The sequence below is a fragment of the Lutjanus erythropterus genome, chromosome 4 (genome assembly GCF_056507025.1).
Source record: "Lutjanus erythropterus isolate fLutEry1 chromosome 4, fLutEry1.hap2, whole genome shotgun sequence".
In the NCBI taxonomy this organism is placed as follows: Eukaryota; Metazoa; Chordata; class Actinopteri; order Lutjaniformes; family Lutjanidae; genus Lutjanus; species Lutjanus erythropterus.
The window spans coordinates 22,939,499-22,962,470 of record NC_139320.1 but is presented as its reverse complement, the minus strand read 5'-3'; the positions used below and the strand labels follow the sequence as shown (position 1 = coordinate 22,962,470).

The window sequence follows — 22,972 nt, the reverse complement described above, 5'->3', positions numbered from 1 at the left end:
TTTTCCTATTAACATGCTTCAGTTAACCATTCCCATTTCCAGGCGCAGGGGCCCCCGCTGCATAAACGTTAACCTGGAGTGACATCCAGCTAGGACTGCAGCAGGCCGGCCCGCTTTTAGATGTTATTGTGCTTGAAACAAAGGGGAAAAGCATGTCCGTGCACACACATACGTATGAAACAGAGGCACAAAATCACACGAGCACACTGCAGCCATTTGGCAGAGGGTACCTTGATGAAGGATGATTTATGGGCTATGATGCTTCTTCTGACTACACTCTGAGAAATAAAGGTTCTGAAAGGGTTCTTCCTGAAGGGCTGAGGTTCTCCCCAGAACCATCTGGTTTTGAAGAACCCTTTTTTGAAGAAAGGGTGTGTCAAGGGTTCTTTGGGAGGCTAAGGGTTCCATTAAGAACTCATTTCATCCCAAGAACCCTTTTGGAAGAAAGAGTTCTTCAAGGATTGTTGAAATCCTTGAAGAACTCTTGGCTTATTAAAAGAGAACTTGTGTTATAAAAAGGTTGTCAGTAGAAACCCCTGAGTGTGTTCTAGATAAAACACTTGGAATATAAAAAGGTTTCTGTTAGAACTCCATTAGTGTGTTCCCAGTAAAATTCCATGAGTATGTTCCAGATAAACCATTGGAATAGAAAGAGGTTCTCAACATAACCCCATTGGTGGGTCCTAGATGTAAATCTTAAAATATATAAATGTGCTTGGTAGAACTCCCTTGATGGGTTCTAGACAAAACCCTTGGATTATACAAAACGTTCCGGGTAGAACCCTTTGAGTATGTTCTAGGTAAAACCCTTGCAATATATTAAAAAGTTCCAGGTAGAAACCCCATGTGTGTTTTCCAGATAAAACCATTGGAATAGAAAGAGGTTCTCAACAGAACCTCATTGGTTTGTTGTAGATAAAAATCTTGAAATCTCAAAATATTCTTGGTAGAACCCTCTTGGTGGGTTTAAGATAAAACCCTTGAATTCTGAAAAGGTTCCCAATAAAACCCCCTAAGTGTGTTATAAATAAAATAATTGGAATATACAAAGGATATCACCCTTAGAAGGTGGAACAGTTCTGAATGGATCCCCCAGAAAGGGTTCTGGGTGGAACCATTACACAATAGAAGGGTTCTCTGTAGAACCTCACACATATAGTTCTAGATAAAACCCTTTAATTTAGGTTCTAGGTAGAACTCTCTCAAGGGGTTCAAAGTGGAGCCTTTGTAAAAGGTGCTTCCTGGAACCAAAAAGAGTTCTCCCATGGGAACAACACAAAGAACCCTTAACGGTTCTAGTTAGAATCTTTATTTCTAGGAGTGTAAGAAAAAAACTAAAAACAGCACCCTGCGTAGAAGGAAAAAAAAAACAACACAACACTATTATTAGAAAACAACTTCCATTTAAATAGACAAAAGATGTGCTTTGCCTGTAGTGAGTGAGGAAAAAAAACAGTAAGAGCTGCTGAGCTTGACTGAAAGTGGGGCACTCGACGGTGGGAGTGATTGATGTGACTGGAGCCACTTCCACCATCAGAGGGGAGCTTGTAGACGTCCGTCAATGCCACTGTGCACAATGGAACATACATCGCTCAGCCTCCTGCCCGCCCTCCTGACTGCCTGGGTGACTGGCCCTCATTTTCCTCCGCCTGTACACACCACTCACTATCAAAAGGACCTATTGGCTAGCACATGCCACAGAGGGAGATGTGGCTCGGGAAGTTTGGAGGTGATACTGAATCAGGACAGGCCACCTGCAAGCCAAACAGTCCCCCGCCAGCACCTCCCCACCCAACACCCCCCGGTCACTTCCTATCTTCCACAGCACCAAAAAAGGCGCTGTCCACACGGTTGAGCGCTGTCGCACAGCAGTGAAAGTTTCGTGTGAGTTGGCGGAGCACATTTGGCAACCATTAAGTGTTAGTCAGTGTTTCTTTACAGCGCAGTCCGTCAAGTAATAAGCAGCTGACATTATGGCTATTTAAGGTTAGGTTTGGGGTGAGGGTCACGATGTCTGCTCGAATAAAGAAATTTGATACAAACATCAGAAAGGCTGAGAGGGCCATGTGGAAAACATCACCATATTTCTTGTTATGATTCTATTACCACAGAAATAGGGGTTCCAAAAGGGTTCTCCCTGAAGGGCTGATGTTCTACCCAGAACTATTTGCTTCTAAAGAACCCCTTTTGAAGAAATGGTTTGTCAAGGGTTCTTTCTAAGACTAAGGATTCCATTAAGAACCCTTTACATCCAAAGAACTCTTTGTGGAAGAAAGAGTCTGTTGAAACACTGGAAAACTCTTCTCTCAAGGGTTCTTTGTATCAAAATATAAAAGTGTTTTTGATAGAACCCCCATTTCTAGATAAAACCCTTGGATTATAAGAAGATTCTGAGTAGAACCCCCCAAGGAGGTTCTAAATGAGACCCTTGGAATATAAAAAAGTTTGCGGTAGAACCTTGTGACTGGGTTCTAAATATAATTATTGGAATATCCAGGGATTTATGTAGAACCTCCTGGGTATGATGATGTGTGTTCAAGATAAAACCCTTGGAATATAAAAAGGTTTGTTGTTTCCAGTTAAAACCCTTGGAACATATATATATATATATATATATATATATATATATATATGTATATATATATATATATATATATATATATATATATATATATATATATATATATATATATATATATATATATACATACATATATATATATACATATATAAGTTCTCAGTAGAACCCCCTGAGTATTTTCCAGATAAAACCAATAGAATATAAAGAGGTTCTCAATAAAAATCCTGAAATATAAAAAGGCTCTTGATAGAACCTCCTTGGTAGGCTTAAGATAAGACCCTTAGATTATAAAAGGGTTCTCAGCAGAATCCACTGGTGCGTTCTAGATAAAACCCTTGGAGTATAAAAAGGTTCTTGTCTGAATCCCCTGGGTGGGTTCTAGATAAAACCATCTGAATATAGAAGGGTTTGTGGTTTAGATGGATTCCTGATGGTTCTGCATAGAACCCACAAACGGGGTTCTAGGTGGAGTTATTGTACCTTAAAAGGGTACTCCTTTAGAACCTCTCGTAGGGGGTTCTGGATGGACCCTTTAACAGGTGGTTGTGGATATACCCCTTTAAGTTAGGTTCTAGGTAGAACTCCCTAAAATGATTCTAAGTGTAGCCTTTACAAAAGGTTCCATCAGGAACCAAAAAGGGTTCTCCTATGGGGACACCTCAAAGAGCCCTTTATGGTTCCAGTTAACACCTTTATTTCTTAAAGTGCAGGGATACTGGGCTGCTGCATGTCACATTTTGGTAGTCTTCAACAACCTTGATGCCCAACGATTATTCCCAGAGTGCAATGGGGGAGGGTTTGTCTGTATGTGTTTGTGTTTTTGAGCATGTGTTGGGGGAAGGGGCTGTCTGACTTGTTGAAGGTTAACTCAAGAACATGTTCCTCCACTAGATGATCAAAACATGTCAATATCTCTCAGGTGCTCCAACACTAATCCTGTGTGAGGTATGTCAGAAACTTATCTCTATCTCAGTCTGAGATGGAGAGCACTTAACAGGCAGTTCATTAGTTTAAGTCACTTCAGGCTCTGCTTTTTGGCTGATAAGTGACACTTATTGCCAAAGCCATCTGGATGATCTCCCCTCCCAGCAACAACTGCCTTGCATGGGTGAGCACCTAACATCCATCATAACACGCTGTGTCTGCGTGTCTGTCTGTCTGACTTTGTTCGCATCTGATTTTGGCGTGAGCTAAAGGCATCAGAGGTGAGTGGCTGCAGCTCGATCTCTCTCTGTCTGCTGACTGGTCCCCAAACTGGTGACAGAGAGACCCCGTGGAGGATGATCCCCCCAACAGCATCCTGCAGTGCACTCATGCAATGCAGCAACACAACAGCTCTGTCAGACAGAATGCAAACACGGCCTCGCAGTGACCCGCTAAGCAGCGTGGGATCATGCTGAGTCACGACACCTGAGATCAACGGTGGCAACTACAAATATGAAGCTGCTACGCCTTTCACCTTTTGACAAGCCCAACAGATTACAGAAGCAAATTGCTTTCATTAAGTACTTCTGGCTTTAAAAGAGTATAATCAGATTATAAAACAGATCAAAACCACAAAGAGACCACACACACACACACACACATGCAAATACACATTAAATAAACTATTGGACCAAGTTGCACCAACAAAGAGTAATATAACTTAATCTTAGTTGTAATCAGAGTTTAGCAAAACTAGATTTAAAATGAGCAAATCCATGTTTAAAAATAAGCAGAGCTCTGTTGCAGAACTAAAACTAACCAAGTTTATAGATGCAAACTGAAATGTAATTTAGTTGAATCAATATGGAGATGCTTGTTTACTCAAATAGATAAAAAATAAATTTGAGTGCTGCTGAGTAAATATAAAAGAGGAAGTAAAACAGTTTACTTTCAACTTATATTATTTGTTCTCTATATTAAAAAAATGTTACATAGTTTGCCTAGCTATCTTAAAGTTAATAAAATGTTATATTGTTTTCTAGCTAGTTAAACAAATTTAAAGGTTTATTGTTTGGTAGCTATTATTCAAGGTTAATAAAATATTACATTGTTTGCTAGCTAGCTAAAAAGAAAAAAACAACAAAACCTGTTATATTGTTTGCTATACATCTCAAACGTTAACAAAACATTACATTGTTTGCTAGCTAGTTTAAACAAATTATCAAATGGAGTGAAAGAAAAGACACATCAGAGTTGAGTTGAGTTTGTCCCTTAACTTTCTTAGAGGAATTTGATTTGTCTCAATCCAAAATGCAGTCATTTTAAAAGTTAAACAACCACCTTAAGAGCAGGTTTAAGTTAAAGCTTTGGGGCAACTGAATTAAATTTATTCTATCTTAAAATAAAAAAACAAACAGAGGTTTACATTTAATCGGTCCTTATTCTAAGATAGTTTAAAAGTTTGGTGCAACATAATTTAAAGTTAAACCACGAGTTAAGTGAGTTTAAAAATTAATCATTGTTGGTACAGCCCAGCCTCTGTTGTTTTATCATGTGAAAGCACTGCTGCTCATTCTTTACAAGCCGATGGAAATATGTTTAAGGTGAGCTGATCTGTACTTATTTTAATCCTCAAGTACAAACAAAGAATTACCCTGAGGGTGTTTCTTGAATGGTATCTTGTGAGTTGACATGTGCACCACTGTATGTGGTAGCAGAAATGTGTCCACCAGTAGCTGATTGCCTCTGAGGCAGCTGTTCATCAGTGACAGTGTACACTGGATCCTGTATGCTGCATGATACATATGAAGGGATGTTCTGAACATTAAGGTCAAGCATTTAAACACTTGTGTCCCCCTCACTATGAGAATATCAAGGTGAAAAAGTGTGTCGGCTGTTTCAAAACCCTTCCCTGGTTGGCCACAGCACACTTTGGTGTCTTTGTCGATTCAGACGGGGCGGGAGGGGCAGTGGCAGCTGAAGAGGAATAGAGTCCCACTGATGAATAATTTGTCTGTTTACTTCTGAGTGACACAGCAGGGTCTGAATCAAGGGGCTGCTGTCATGTTTTTCCATAAGAGAAGGCTGTCAGGAGGAGCATCGCGGAGAAGGACCGCTGTTCCGGCAATGTGCCCAGTAGAGCTGTCACCGTGCCCTCAACCAGAGGCCCGCCGGCATGTCAGAAGGTGTCATCATTTCCATCTGACACGCGGACGGAAATTATCTCTCATGACCTCTAATTTCTTGACATTTCAAATGCCTTAATTGTTGTGACTAATGCCAGATCTGCAGTTTCACCTGTCAGGCTCAGAATGAATCAATACCCCGGAGTCAATCGCCACATTTCAGCAGGTCTTAGCAAGACATTCGTTGGGCACTTTTCCATGCTCCACCTCACTGACTCAGACAGGCAGCTCAGAGACTGTGTGAGACAGGAGGAGTGGTAAACAATCATGGGAATGATGGCACGATAAATACTGCAGGATATCACCCACAAAATTATCAAAATGTTGAAACAGACTGGATTCCTACGCATTTTCCATTTTAAAGTTGCATATTTTGACTTCTTGGTAGATTTCTCAGAAAATATTTGAGTACAAACAGTTAGATGTTTATTGTATAAATAAATGTTTTTGAAATCAAACTGTAAACATGTATATTTCATTTTGACTATATATGCTATTATGTTGCCAAGTATAGACCCTTATTAAGTCCCGCCCCCTTTGAAACCTTGGTGAACTTTCTCCTTTCCTGCACTTATATGCTGTGTTAGGCCTGTCTGTGTCGAAAAGAAAACCATATTTTGAATATGGTTATATAGTCATATCTTAAGTTAGCTTATGTTAGCAAAATGCTAGCTAACAAGCTACTCTACCCTACAGCAATTGTTAGCTAGATTGTTAGCTATTGTTCTGCTCTGTAGCACAACGCTAGATAACAACCTGGCTAATTCCTTCCTAGCTAGTTACATCTGCTATATCTGATAGCTCATGTTTGCTAACTACCTAGCTAATCGATCGCTAGCCAGTTAACATTAGTGAACTTGAGATGTGACTATATCACTTTTAGGATTAAAAAATACAAAGCAACCCCACTTTTGAGGGATCAGTGTAAGTGCAGTGTTTATTCTGACTGTTGTAATCTGTATAAAGAATATCAGCTGATATATCAAAATAGTTTTTTTCTCCCTAATACTGGCATCGACCCCAAATGTCCAGTATTGGTCAGACCCTACTTTCTGTGCTTTTCAGGGCTGCAGAGAGCTGCTGTATAGTATATGTTTTGGAGCTGTCAGCAAATCAAATGTATATGCTAAGAAATCAATTACATTTGAACATCATTGTTAATAAATAAATAGAGAGATTATCATGCATTTTCAGGATACTGCTAGGTTTTACTATATTGATATCCAAGATTATACTTAATGTTCGAGGGAGAGAAAGAATCCATCTGGAATGGGAAACATGACTGAAGGTATGAAGGCTCGTCTTAATTAGTGCTCATCATATCTACATTACATCAGTTGCAATTAGCCGAGCCAATTTCTCTCTCCAGCACAAATACATTTCACATGTCACAATAGCGACTGCATCAACTGGGCACAATTAGGGAGTGTGAGTAGCAGGCTTCCCTAATGTGCAGCTAACTAACAGTACTGTCATCTCTCAGGGTAACAGTAGGGTGTAAGACAGCTAAAAACCCCTCAGCCTGATGCAAAATTAAAAAAAAAAAAAAAAAAAAGCCATCGCCTAAACCTTTCTGAAAATGATGAAAACCGAACCTTTCACAATATGGTTTGGTAATTAGATCGGCCAAATCTTCTGCAGGTGATTTGCATAGTGGTCACTTGATAAATAAAGGCGCCCCTGGAAGTGACAGTATATAAATGACTTGTTTTGCAGACAGCAGATGGTGGATATCACAGGGAGAGACAAGCTCACACTGGAAACTACCACAATGCATGCCAGCTGCTGCAGTCTCTGCTCCCCTTTCCCCTCTACGCAATTAAGCTATTCACAAGTAGTGCGGGCGAGCTAATAGATATTCAATTAATTAGTTAAGAACAAGACGATTCACTCCCTCATCTATTGACTGATTGACCTCTGCTGATTGATCAAAGAGCTCAGTCAGATTCATTGATCTGATTACGGGAAAGAACACACAGTATATTCAGCACCAGCAAGTCAGGGTGGGCAGTTTACGGTTTATTTACGGTTGTTATTTTCAGAGGTGGGAAGTAACTAAGTGCAAATATTTTGTTACTGCACTGGAGATTTTTCAGCCATCTGTAATTGAGTATTTCTCTTTCTGACAGCTTTTTACTTTTACTCCCTACAATCTAACACAAATATCTCTATTTTCTACTCTTTACATTTTAAAAACAGGCTTGTTTATTTTACTTATCTTTTATTTTTTTTATTTTGCATCATTGCACACCGCCTTCCCAAAAATCAAGACTAGAGCTGCAACAATTAATCAATTAATCCATTATTAACTGACTACTAAATTAAACACCAACAACTCTGATAACCGATTAATCATTCTGAGTAATTTTTTGAGAAAAAATGTCCAAATTCCACTATTTCACCTCCTCAGATATGAATGTTTTCTGATTTCTTTACTTCTCTCTGACTGTAAACTGAATATCTTTGTGCTGTGGACAAAACTAGCCATTTGAGGACATCCCCTTGGGCGTTGGGAGGCAGTGATCGACATTTTTCACTATATTCTGACAGTTTATGGACCTGACAACTAATCGATCAATCGAGAAAATAATAGACAGATTAATTGATAATGAAGATAATTATTAGTTGCAGCCCTAATCGAGATTCCAACCTTAATGGATGGGACAATAATGCATAGAAAAGATGATTCTTTGTCGTATCCATCAGTATATATTACACATCACAAACAACATAAAAGAGAAACAGACAGAGGGAGATTCAACCATGGAGAAAAGGTGGGGTTCACTTAGCTTTGCATAAAACAGCTGGTAGAAATATGCTTCAGAGGGCAACTTCTTACTTTTATACCTTGAGTATACTTCAGAGCCTGTACTTTTTCATTTTACTTGAGTAAAGAAGTTGAATTGGTGCTTATACTTTTACCAGAGTCTGTTTTTACACAAGTATCTGCTTCTGTATTTGAGTAAAGAATGTATGAATTTTTGCCACCTCTGGTTATTTTAGAGAAAACGTGAATATTGATATATATCGCAACATAGCGTAAAAATATTGAGATATTATTTATATGCCATATTGCCAAGTTCTACTGGGAAGAAAAGAGCACAGACAATGATGTTAAGATGGATCAATGAATAATGTGGACAGATATTAAAAGATGACTGTTTATCTGAGAGAAAGGAAATTAATAACTCAGGTCATCACAAAATGACGTTAATCTCAAAGCAAACTGAATGAGTCAGCAGCTCTGCCTGATTTCTCTCACGGTTTACATTTGCATGACACAGTAATTGATTGACAGATGCATGATATGAATGCTCCTGGAGCTCCAGCACATGCCAGGACAAATAGAGACAGGAAGTTGTGCCCATGGTGAATAAGAGAGGAGTGGGGGGGCTTGTCTCCATGGCAATGCGTGCATGTGCCTTACCTCTCTGAGCGAAGGGTCAGTGATACTGTCCAGCTTGGCGGAGCCCTCGTAAGTCAGGTAGTGAAAGACGTTGAGGGCGCGCACCGCCTCTGGGCCTCGCTGCTTGTAGCCGAAAATAAGGTCAATCCACTGATGCAGCTGACATGACACAAACTCGCTTTCCAGGGCCTGTCAGAGGAGTACAGGGCAAGTAGAGGTGAGAGGCACACCAACAACACACAGCACATGGGCCAAAATACACAACACAAACACTGAACACAACAAAATACAGCCTACAAATGATCTGCCAGAGCATTACCTCACACCAAACCTCACAAAACTGATTAAGAGTACCTCAAGGGAAAAAATAACCTGAATTTAGTTAAAGGAAGATAAGTATTTGAATGCACAGCATGCAAATTCTGCCACTTGGGGTCTCTCTCACATAAAAACAATAACAAAAGACGTAGTCTGATGACATCTGAAGTAGCATTGAGTCAGTGGAGTTGTTTTCTTCATTGTTAAACAACAACCATAGCTGATGGAAATCTGTCATGACTCAGAGAGAAATCATGTTCATAGACAAGGTAAGAGATATTTTTTCCCAGGATGTCATAGGAATGTCCTGCCCTTCTTTGCCTCTGAATGACTTACCCTGACAATTTTACCTTAACCCTAACCAATCACACTCCTGCTGAAACCTACTCATAACCGACCCAACCCAAATGACCCAAACCAACAAAAGCAACGAGTACTAAAACATTAAACTGATTGCAAGCTAGCTAAAAGGTTAACAAAATGTTGCATTGTTTGCTAGCTAACTAACAGGTTTTAAAAAAGAAACAGTTACTGTATATTGTTTGCTAGCTAACTAAAAAGTTAACAAAACATTACACTGTTTGCTAGCTAGCTAAAAAATTATTAAAAAATATTATATTATTTGATAGCTAGCTAAAAAGTAAAAACAGTTATACTGTTTGCTAGCTAGCTTAAAAGTTAAAAAAATGCCACATTGTTTGCTGGCTACCCTAGAAACATAATTAGCCTACTCATGATGGTTCAGCAGAGAAGCTCTAATTTCTCCTTTGACAAAAGGCACTAGTCAATCAGTGTCAGAGTATAGTGGGTCATGACTTCCTGGAAAAAAAAACAACTGCACAAGGTAATAAGTGCTAATCACATTATGTTTAGTCACGTTTGCCAACTTTCTTCTTCACTCTGACTTATTGTGTTTTCCCAGAAGTTATACCAGCTATTTAAACAAAACATATAACATAGCTTGAGCTATTTTAAATATTTCATGCAGAAATGTTGCATATTACAGTTTAATGGGGTTGTGATGCATAATTTGATTATTGATTAATCTGCTGATTATTTTCAGGGTTAACCATCTAGTCTTTAAAAATGTCAAAAGAATTGTGAAAAACACTCATCACAATTTCCATGAGCCTAAAGTGACGTCTTCAAATTGCTTATTTTTGTCCAACCAACAGTTTAAAATAATAAAACAAAGGATAAAGAAAAGCAGCAAATTCTCACATTTAGGAAGTGGGAACCAGCAAATGTTGCCATTTTTTGCTTGAAAAATAACTGAGATGATTAAATAATTATCAAAATAGTTAGCAAGCAATTTTCTTTTATTCATCTAATCATAGCATTGTATTTAACCTGTTTTACTGCGAATAAGGATAACAGACAGACAGAGAGAGAGACTGCAGCCCTTTCTTTTAATGTAATCAGGTAACTCAGGAGAAGCCTCTCATATCACATTTCTCTGTCCACTTAAAACAGACCGACTCTCGTTGCACGGAGACAAAGAAATCAGTTCAATACTAACAGGGATCCAATTTACTGTAAAGCCGTCTGCAGGAGCAACGTTTGATAAATCACTTGTGAGAGTGAAAAAGGAGACTTGAGTTCTTGCGGGAGCGTTAGTGAGAGATTTGGGATAAGATTTAGGGCAGATAATTATTATAAATATACCTATGGAAGCCATGCAGTCGGGGTTTGATGTATTGTTCCAAAATACCGTACAATATAATTCCCATGCATGCTGGCTGGCGTAAGGCTTTGCTGGAGGAATTTACACTCCTCCCCTCGCGTCAGGAATAACAGCCATTACCAACAAAGCCTGCTCGAGCACACAGAGGCAGAGTTTGCCACAGGGCATATCACGACAATTGAAAGTGGCACATGCAAAGATGGGAAGTGGGAGGAAGAGGGAGGGAGGGAGGGAGAAGGAGAAGGAGGGAATGAAAAAAAAAGAGGAAGAGTGAGACAGAGGGGGAGGCAGGGAGAGAGATTCACTGACAGAAATGAAATAATAGAGGAAGCAAGAGTGTGGGCTAGCTAGGGAGCAGAACAAAAGAAAGACACAAAAATGGAGGCAGAGGACTATGATTTTCTGGGCATGTGAATACACTGGTCTGCAGATGTAACAATGCAAGGCAACATCACACATGGATCCTTCAACAGTGAGAAAATATCCACTGTAATCCTTTTGTCATCCTCTCTCCTTGTTTTGGAGATGCAGACATGCCCGTAACAACTCCCAGCCTCTCCCTTCTCTCCCCTCCTCCTCCTCCTCCTCCTCCTCTTCTTCCTCCACTCTGCCAGTATACAAGGCTGATAGAGCTCGACCAGGCAGCGTGAGCAGAGCACGGGGAAAGGTCACCTCCATAAGACCAGCCCAGCTCTGTCACTCCGACTGAAAAGGTCAAGTGTGTTCCCACAGCCTCTTTTCTACCTCTGCTCCAAAAACACTGTGGCCTTCTAACCTCAGGATACAGAACATGTAGAAAACTTTGCGGCTTCCAAGCTGCATTATTGAAGTTCTTATTGTTTTAAGGAGGGAATGATCGCCAGGTCTAAATCAGCAGGTGGAGGAATATCATAGAGGACTTTCATCACTCTAAACTGAGACTGTACATTGGAAATAGAATTTCATGTACCGGTATATTGTAGGTAGGTTTGCATTCACATGTAAAACTGAAAGTTATGTTGTGTTTTCATGTTTTAGTAGTAAAACTAAAGTATCTTTTTTACATGTTAAAGTGACAGTTCAACCCCAAAATACATATTTTCCTCGTACCTGTAGTGCTATTTATCCATCTAGATTGTTTTGGTCTGAGTTGCAGAGTTTTGGGAATATTGGCCATAGAGTCTGTACGTCTGCATTTTCTCAAATATAATAGAGCTAGATGTCACTTGGCTTGTGTTGCTCAAAGCGCCAAAAATACATTTGAAAAACTCAACAGCAATGTCTCTTTCCAGAAATCATGACCCAGTTACTCATGATAATTCACAGACCTTGTTGTGAGCAGTTCAATGTAGGAACTATTTTCTTTCTATCAAACTACACCCACCAGGTGTTTCACTGTGGTAGCTAGCTCAGTGGGGCTAACGTCACAGCTCAGCCGAGGAAAACTTCATCAACGTTTACATCCTGTGTTGTCACAAGCCTCTCATCTGTGAGTAGATGCATGCTTCTTTCTGCACGGTAATATGGTTGGCGGGTGTAGTTTGGTAAAAAAAAAAAAACAACAGTTCTACATGAAGCTGCTCAGATTTCTGGAAAGTGACATTGCTGTGTTTTTCAATTTTTTTTTTTTTTGGCACTTTGAGCACAAGAAGCTGGGTGCCATCTAGTACCATTATATTTCAGAGAAGGCAGACATTTCTACGACCAGTATCTCCAAAACTCACACCAAACAATTTAGACTGACAGATGTACTGTAGGCTAAAGGAAAAATATTTATTTTTGGGGTTTTTTTTGTTTTTTTGTTTTTTTTGTCCCTTTTAGGTTTGGACTCACACGTAAAGTTTAAGTATGTTGCCATAAAAATGCCTGAATATATTATACAGATACAGCAGACAGAGGATACTACATCATAATATGTATCTTGTTTATTTACCTCGTTTATTCACCTCGTTTATTCTTCTAGTTTTCATTGTTTTATTCTCATCTTTTTATCCATTAATTCTTGTTTTTATCCTATTATTCCTGTTTATATTCTTTATCTTATTTGCCGGCATCTTAGAGTTAATTAAAATATAATTTTGTCGCACGGCTTATGTTTTTGGTTTTTTTTTACACATGAAATCACTTTGACCTTTGACCCTTTTCCATGTGAAAGATTATATTTCATGTGTTTTTTTCATAAAAGCCTTTATGAATCTTATCATATTATTATTCCAAACATAAATGAACACAAAACACACTGTATTCATATTCCAACTCCCTTTTGTGTGAAGGGATGGAGGGACCAGGCTGGAAATATCATCATGTTGATGTGACGTGTCCAGTACACTGATGTTGAGGTACAGGATTACTGTTTTTTGAAGATACTCTTTTCCAAACAATTAGCATTTGCCCAATTTCTAAAGCACCATCTCACAGCTTTTTCAGCTTTAAAAACTTGTGATGTGTGACTTTAGCCAAACACAGGTCTTTAAGGTTGATTAGGTTATGAAATAATGACGTTTTTGGAATCAGACTCAACACTGGACTAACTTACCAACCTGTGATTGGCCAAAGTCTCCCATTATGGGCTAGATTTCCAAAAGCCTGAAAACAGGGTCAAGAGGAGGGTAAAAGTCTGTTTTTCTCTCAGACCAGTGTGTCTCCATGAGAAAGCCTGTCTAAATAGGCTTGATGAAATAATAAATCAATTAAGTTATACTTAAAGGTTATTACAGACTTTTTGCCCAATGATGCTAAAAAATAAACTACCTAAATAAACTGCCTGCCACAACGTAAGCTCTCTGTCTTAAGTTTTGATGTCAAGGTCTGTTCAAAAAAATATATGGATGTGTTTGAAAGGCATCTGCTCTACTGTAAGTACATTCAGTGGCCATCCATCATGTAGTTTTTATATGAATTTCTTGTGTTGTCTTTCATTAGGTTCAGCGGGAGGAGAGCTGTTGTGTTTCTACAGTAAGTGATTCCAGATTAAAGGGAGAACAGAGTTTATCTGACGGCAAGAGACGGGTTGGATCTCCATTTCTGTCTCCGCGCTACTCCCGAAGCCTGCTGGGAGTTGTGGACCACATGTTGATAGGCTGTCTGTAAGAAACGTACACACACAGACGTTCACACACACGCGCAGACAGAAAAGGGCCCTGCGCGCTGCCAGAGTGATGAGGCCCCGGCATCAGAGAAGGTAACACTATCGCGCAGACTTGCCCTCGGTCCTGTCCTTTAGTGACATCACCAGGGTCAGGGGTACAGTGTTAGTATTGAACGGTGCACTTTATTAGACGCTTCATGAATAAGACAAGGAGACACAGATGCATGAGAAGGTTAAAGGGAACGGTGGGAAGTGGATTTATTTGCTCCTGTGAGAGGAGGCAGAACAGTTAAATGTAAAGAATTCATTTAAAAAATATATCTTGCCATTCAGATATTTTCAGTATGGTACAAGTCGATGTTTATTTTACACCACAGGATGTAATATGACATGATAAAGTGTGACATATACTGTTTTGCACGAGGATGGTCTGTACTGTGTAGAGGAATATATAAATATATTCAGCGTAATTAAATAATCAATATACTGTAACTCCTGATCAATTACAATTTTATTCAGTGCTAATTATGTTCACTATCATATGCAATAATACTTTACTATATTCTTATATATCATGTGAAATTTAACGTTTATTGTCTAGTGCAATCTAACTTTTTAATACTTTCTATATCAGTGCCAATATTGCTGTCAATGTCATAGCCAATACTACTTTTCTATATTTATTTTCCTTTTTTATCTTTCCTCTGCTGTTATTAGATAAGGCACTGTTTTTTTAAATTTTATTCAGGTTTTTTATTTTTCACTTTATATTCAAATTCTGTGGTTGTTTATCTCATGTGACTCTAATTTTGGACCTATCTGTGGCACAAGAATTTCCTTCTGTATCAGTTGAGTTCTATCTGATCTTATCTTAAAAATTGTTTAAAAAAAAAAAAAAAAGGTTAAAAAAAAAATGTGTCTTTACTGTGATCTTAATTGATAAGGAGTAAACTGTGGAGAAAGTAATGTTCTGACACCTGACAATTAGAGGAGGTCACTCAGTAGAGTGCAGATCTCTGCCAGGCAACAGATGGTGCAATGCCACCACAACTGACAGATGCAACCAGTGGAGATTTGCAAAGTTTTGAATGAAGGTTTTTGTATACTATGAAGGTTTTTTATCTTATCTGTAGGCAAAGTTTTTAATACTTTTAATTTTTTTATAGAATAGGGTGAAGTGTATAGAACAGAGCAATAATATTGTAACAAAGCATCTTAGGTTCACCTTACTGTATAAACTTCATAAGGAGACTATAAACAGGATGCTAAGTACAAACATCTCCATTTAAAGGTATAATATGTAACATTTCCATATTAAAATGTCTAAAAACGCTAGACCTATGTTACACGTTTTGTTGAGCTGTGTCCTTACATTGCAACAGTTTCCAACAATCTTCAAATGGAGAGTAAAATGTAATTTATTCAAGGTAACGGTACATTTCCTGCTAGAAGTTGCTAGCTAGATGCTATAACTTCTGGGAAAATGTGGGTTACATCACAGAGTGAGGAGGGAAGTTTGCGCATGTGACTAAATACAATGTGAATACTTGAAAACTTGAGTATTACCTTGTTCATGAATATGTTTTCTGCCTGAGTCACATCAGATAGATTTCCATCAACTATGGTGGTTATTTTGAAGTAAAGAAAACAACTCCCATGATTCCACATTACTTCACAACGTCACAAAACTACATCTTTTGTTACTGAGACACTTGAGGCAGAATTTCCATATATATTAAATATATAGTAGATATCTATATTTTTGGAAAAAGTCACAAAAGGTGAAATTTTAAATAATTTACAGGATTTTGGTCGGAGCCTGCATGTCATAGAGGAAGTTGTGGCTATTCAGAAGTTTTGGCATAGAGCTGACTAGATCGCTCCCAGTAAGTGAATTTAATTCCAGCAAGTAATCACCATCATGTTCAGTTTTTTAGGTTTATTACAAACCAAATTTCATCAAAGTTGATTCAGAATTAATTACTAGTGGACCATGTATGCTACAATATGGCGACTACACAGCCACATAGCAGAGGTGGTGGTGAAGTCTGAAGATTTTCTAATATTTTATCTGTTTTATGAAGTAATAAACATCATATACATGTAAGATTTTGGCTGAAGTAATTACACCCTTTTGAATTTGACTTGTGCCTAAACCTTACCATCCTGTTGATCCTAACAAGGTCTTCAGGTTTCTTGGCCCAGGCCGGCAGGTCCACGTCGCAAACCATCGTCCTGTCGTCCCTCATTCCCAGATGGTAGCCGTTGCTGTTGACAAACATCTCCGGGAGGTAGTAGAACTCGGGAATCAGTTCCTGCGTTTTAAAAGAAAAAAGAGATGACAGAAGTCCACAGTTTAATACCACAGTTTTCACCATATAATCGCCCAACAATTCAGCAAAGTGTAAGAAATAACATATGTGAGGACAAAGCCACAAAAAACAGAGAAAAAAGGCCCTGTATCCTGCTGAGATGAAGTGAGAATTCAGGGGGAAAGGTAACACAAACAAACTAAACAGCAGGGCCACGAGAAGGCGGTGAGAGGTGCTAGTCCAGTTATTCCAGGCAGAGGTGTTAGGTGTGTTAAATGAAACTGGAACTGAGTTGGGTTTTTCTCCCTGGTCTCTGGGCTCTTGTGATGAGGTCAGGACCTCGCAGTGGAAGGGAAGTCAGCACGGTGAAGGAGGCCCTACATAAAGCCTGGTCTGATTCCATACATCGGAGAAGAGAGCGAATATTTACCCACATTTTGAGACAATACTATTCCTAAAGGTATTTCTCTGTGTTGAATGACCATACTGGTATTTTTACATGTTTTAACCCATTAAGTACAGATGTATGTGTTATGAACATGTATGACCCGCAGACTTGCTTCAGCTGGCCGGTCCACTACAGTGAACATTTTAATACCTTTATTTTATGCCAAAGTTACTTACAGAGACTGTTTAAAAACTCACAACATTTATGTTTGCTTATTGTTATTTGCACAGACAGCACTTACTTTCAACTGCATTAAAGGGAAACCAAAATTATCTTTGACAAAACAAAATATAATATTAAGTAATTGAAAATTTTTGATATAGGTCATCAGATTTATTTCAATTTAGTTTGTTTTTAATTCCTGTGTGTAAAATTTATGTTGATCTACTGGTAGAAAATGGCAGAAATTAGTATGTTTTCATTAGTGCATATTCGCATGAAAATAAGAATCACTGTTTTTGTTAACTTAGAATGAGTCATTTATATCCACAGAGGGCACGGGAACTCTTCAAAGGAGGCCACCATGTTTCTACACTAACTCAGGATGAACAAACCAAACATTGGCTCTAGAGATGTCCTTCCTGCTTTTTACAAGAGTAGATTCTCCTACACGGTAGGAAGGGAAGAGTAGGGCCACGTCTTTGCACTCTGCAAGCTCACTGCAAGATGCCACTAAATCCTACACACTATATCTTTAAGCACACATCATGTATGCATTCTTATCCCCCTTTATAACTTGCAGAGAATTGATTAAGATGGGTACTCCACTACAATGAACATTTTAATGCCTTCATTTTTTGTCGATTTTTTTGGTTTAGTTTATTTGACAAAAGTTCAAATACAGTAGTATTTCCATTGTGGTCCCTGATTACACACAGAGACTGTTTAAAAACCCTCACAACATTTATGTTTACTTATAATTTGTCTTCTTGGTTTGTTTTTCCAAAAACACAGCTTGTGCAATGCTCTTGGGATTCTAACTCTGAAGTTTAGATGTCATATTATCCTTGAAAGCAAGAACATTTATACAGACAACACTTGCTTTCAACTGAATTACCGTGTAACCAAAACTAAAACTTAAACTTTTTTTTAGATTATTTTTTGGGCTTTTTGCCTTAATTTTGATAGTGAGAGCTGAGGATATGACAGGAAAGGGGGGTAGAGAGAGAGAGAGAGAGGAGGAAGACATGCAGCAAATGGGCCACAGGCGGGAGTCAAACCAGCGGCTGCTGCAGAGGACTAACAGCCACAGTAAATGGGGCGCACGCTCTAGCAACTGAGCTATAGGGGCAGCCACCCCACCAAAACTTAATTTTGATGAAGTAAATAGATAAATAAATAAATAAATAAATAAATAAATGGAGGTGAAACGATTAGTCTCACCCTCCCCTCCCAAGCTTTTAGGAGAACCCACAGTGGCCGTGAAACTGAAACAAACAAAATGCCGTATTGAGATCATTCAACTTTTATTTAATCCTGAGGAATCACTGAGGGAGTGCCCTTATTTACAATGATGTCCTTGAATTAATCTGCTGATTGTTTTCACGACCACTTGGCCTATAAAATGTCAAAAATGTGTGAAAAATGCCTAAAGTGACATCCAGGCACGAGCACAGAGTGACCACATGTGGTGCTCAAGCACCTGGTCTCTTGGCTTCTAACTACACAACTGGTCTTTTTTTTTAATCTTATTTCTGTTTCTAATTTCATATTTTAGTCTTTAATTTTGGCTCAAAACATTAATTTTCAAATAAAGTGTGTTGTAATGCTCGACAACTGCATCTGAGTTCTAATTCTGCAAGACACCACAAGTCCCTGCCCTTCCCTCTTCAACGTCTGTCACAACCAAAACAGTTAACACACGTGGATCCAGTGTGTGGATACTAAAATGAACAAATATGTCAGTGAGTTAAAAGTATGTGACTATAACTAACTTTATTTTATGTAAGTAATTATGAGAGGAGTGCCCTTGTTTTCTCTTGAGCACCTGCCCCCTTACATGTTTGTGCACATCCATGGTGACGTCTTCATGGCTTCATTTGTCAAACCCAAAGACTATTTATTTACGGTCACAGAAGCAGCATTTTTTTTTACATTTAAGAAGCTGGAACCAGGAAATGTTTGACTTTTTTGCTTGAAAAAACTGTAACAATTAATCAATAATCAAAATAGTTGGTAACTAATTTTCTTTCAATCGATAAATCAACAAATCGTTGCATTTCTAATGCTAAGCTAAAGAGCTCATTCTAAGGTAACAAAACCACAATGATTCTTATTTTCAGGTTATTAAGATTATTGCTTGAAATATTATATAATGTCACAATAAAGTTGGCCTTTACCGAATTACATACTAATGAAAACATACCCGTGAATATTATGTTCCATTTCTGCCATATCCTGCTAAAAAATCCCCAGAAATCTCACACACTAGACCTTTAATGACTAACCTCATTTTTTTATTTTTTTAAATTCAAGTTCATCTTTCAATGCATTCTTCCTGGATTTCAAGCAGCCAATCAAAAAACTGTGGCATGCTTTGGATAGGTCAGGGGTCAACAACCTGCTGCTCTTTTGCCCCTCTCCACAGCTACTTTTTTACATTTTAATTTTCATTTTAGATTTAACATGATTCTTACATTATTTCTTTTTTTTTTTTTTTGCCAAAAAAATCTGTGATGGGTAATGGGATCAAAATACAAAATTATCAACATGATCATCTAAGAAACTCTTTGGGAAAAGCTCTTTGCAACATAAATTACTGTACAGATTCTTTGTGTGATTTGGAAGTCCACAGATAAGAAAGGATGAGTGAGTAAAGCCTCTGCACAATGAAGCATATGCACACGAGGAATGTAGATCCTCTGCTCTCTGTCCTCATTAGAAAACACACAAGACAAGTTAAATGTTGTTGTCTCTCTCTTAGACTGAAGTTATAAAGGAGGGTGTAGGACAGTATTTTACCTGCTTGTATCAGGCTTGTTTTATGAATGCAGTGTTTGTCAGATTCAGTGGTACTATGGAGCTTTATATCGCCTATGGGATGCATAACGTGCAGAGCCTTTAGGCCCCCATAAATCACTGGGTTTTGAGAGACTGAGTTAGCATGACAAGGTACAGGCCAATAACACTGCTGGTCTGCTGTTGGTCACATTTCACCCTCTGCACACGACAGGGAGTAAAGTAGCCATTCCTCCCTGTTTCCCTCTGCCTCGCACGCACGCACGCACACGCACACACACACACACACACACACACACACACACACACACACACACACACACACACACACACACACACACACACACACACACACACACAGCCGCACTTTCCCTCCACTTTTTTGTCTGTAAACTTCCTGCCGTAACTCACCGCCAAGCCGTTAAAACTGCCAGCTCTGTTTTCAAGCCACCCTCCCATGGCAGCCATTAATTCTGCAACAGCATCGTAATGGGCTAACAAGTCAATCACACAAGCCTCCATTGCTTTACACTGTGTCACCTTAATGACATGTTCGTCAAAATCTGTCACCGGTGGAGTGCTGCTGGATTCCTTCAGACAGCATGGTGGCAGTTTGTGTGTGTGTGTGTGTGTGTGTGTGTGTGAGTGTGTGTGTGTGTGTGTGTGTGAGAGAGAGAGAGACCATGTGTGTATGCCCAGTACTTCCACAAAAAGTCTGCTTCTCTCTGCCCATGGTGGCTGTGCCAGCTTAACATAACTGTGTGTGTGTGTGTGTGTGTGTGTGTGTGTGTGTGTGTGTGTGTGTGTGTGTGTGTATGCAGGAATAAATGAGAGGTATGGATGCACAATAATGATGGGGTGGTCGAGGAGGTGAGGGCTTGGTCGCTCAGTGCAGGATTGTTTCCATTTGACTTGCTCTTTTAGGAGGTCATCCCCATCAGGGGTTCAGCCTCCCCCGGTCTTGTCGTCATTACTGCTGGAGGAGGCCGGGGTTAATGAAGGAGAGACCCCGGTAAAAACAAGCTGCCTTTTAATCAGAGCCCTGATGGCCCGCTCGGTGCACCAGGCCAAAGCTGACCTTCACCCCGGACTCTCCCCTCAGTCTCAGACTCTACATGGTGTCTGTGCACAGCGCTTGTGTATCTGTCTGTATGTTTGGCTGCCTCTCTGTTTGCATGCATGGAAACCGGTGCTTCAGTTCTTATTATTTTGCAAGGATTATATTGATCAATGCCCTTTTTAAACATAGTATTTTAAGATTACTGGGTTGGAAGACATGCAAAAAAGATAACTAACAGAGAGTATTTTTTAAAAAGATCACAGCAAATATTATAGGACCAATATGCAGCAAATGTATGTGCAAAAATGAATTCTGCAGCCCAAATAGCAAGTTGGAGCCATAGACGGTAAATGAAATAAATTGGAATCTATTTAATATATGATCTATAGTTGAAGCAAGTTGTTTCCCCCCAACCTCTCCTGCCCAGACTTGAGGAAGCTCAGGTAGGCTGCAGGAATACTGCAAGGAGTGCATGACAAGTATTGCTCTGAAAATACACACTCTGGAGTTTGAGTTCAGTCTTCCTCCTGCCAGACTCCATTAACATATTGCTCAATTTAACTGTTATAAACATCTACTCCTTCTAAAACATTATTAATGATTTCTTACGACTCATAAACATGCACTTACCCATTCTGTGAATATTCGGCATTAATTTGAGGTCTGATTAAAATGAAACAGAAACAAAAACAGTTATTTCCGGCCTGGAACAGAAATTTGAAAGGAGGCAAATGTTTCAACTTAACATCGATCTCTGATGACATATCGGGGTAATTTTATGATTTATTACAATAAATATATTACAGATTTTTCCTTTAACAAACGAAAAAATGGCAGCGGCAATGATTTTAGGGAAAAACATGGACTAGGGGTTGTGAAACACATAACAGTATACTAACTGTTTATTTTTATAATAATTGTTTGTTTGTATGAGACCATAACATTCAGTTCCAGTTCTACGCTGACAACACATAGCTGTACCTGCTGATCAATCCCACTGACATTAAAAGTTGGATGTCTGACCGCATTCCACATTTTAATGTCACCAAATCTGGAGTCATTCTCTTTTATCAATTATAGAATATCATCAAAATCAAATTGTCAAACATTCATTGATCTGGAGAAAGTTTTTCAGAAACACTTTCATAACATCTCGACACTTCACCCAAAAACCCCCTCATTTCCTCAAAGTCTTACAAAATGCTGCAGATTGGCTATTATCTGGTTCCAAAACATGCAAACCACATTGCCCATATTTTAACTTATTTACACTGGCTGCCTGTGCCTTTTAGAACTGAATCTAAAATCATTTTTAGCATTTTCAAGGCTCTGTCTGGTTTCTTATATCTCCCTTCTCGCCCCATATGACCAAACACGTTGTCTGTGATCCTCAAACAAAACCCTCTTATCCATTCCAAAATCACAGCTAAAAACTAAAGGTGACTTTGCATTTGCTGTCGGAGCACTCAGACTTGGATCAGGTGTGTTGAATCATTGCAAATATTTAAATCACCCCTCAAAACACATTTGTAGAAAACCACAATTAATTTTCAATTCTGATGCTATTATCTTTATTCTATTTTGGTTCTAAATTGTTTATTTACTTGTCTGCTTGTTTTACTCATAAGGTTTTATTCTTATTTGAAATTACCCCTGTAATACTTGCTTTGCTGACTATTTTTTTTATTGCTTTTTTATTTGTATGAACACCACTTCTGTTTTGAAAAGTGCTAAATAGATAACATAACACTAATGATACTAATACTAATACTAATACTAATACTAATACTAATAATAATAATAATAATGACACATACTTTAATGTCTGTCTGGACTGTGATATTTATGATGGCTGTTACAGATGATCTTTGACCATTGTTTTTGTTTGATGTGTTTTTATTGTGTCTACATGTTTAATGTGTCTATATGTTCTGCACCGTTCCACAAATTGCCTCCTGGAGGACATTCAAGTTTTCTAAGCCTTAGTAATCATTATGGTGGCATTCCCTAATACAGTGGTTTACCCCT

At 38.6% G+C, this 22,972-nt stretch overlaps 1 protein-coding gene across 1 annotated transcript in view; it reads right to left on the bottom strand.

Annotated features, from left to right (window-relative positions):
- The window catches only part of nbeab (neurobeachin b), a 364,245-nt gene that overhangs the window by 22,734 nt on the left and 318,539 nt on the right, over positions 1-22,972 (bottom strand). Inside the window, exons 46-47 of the mRNA XM_084717359.1 lie at positions 16,329-16,481; positions 9,119-9,286 (exon numbers count right to left, since the gene is read on the bottom strand). Of these exons, the coding sequence (XP_084573485.1) occupies positions 9,119-9,286; positions 16,329-16,481 (321 nt within the window). The remainder of the gene's footprint in view (positions 1-9,118; positions 9,287-16,328; positions 16,482-22,972) is intronic.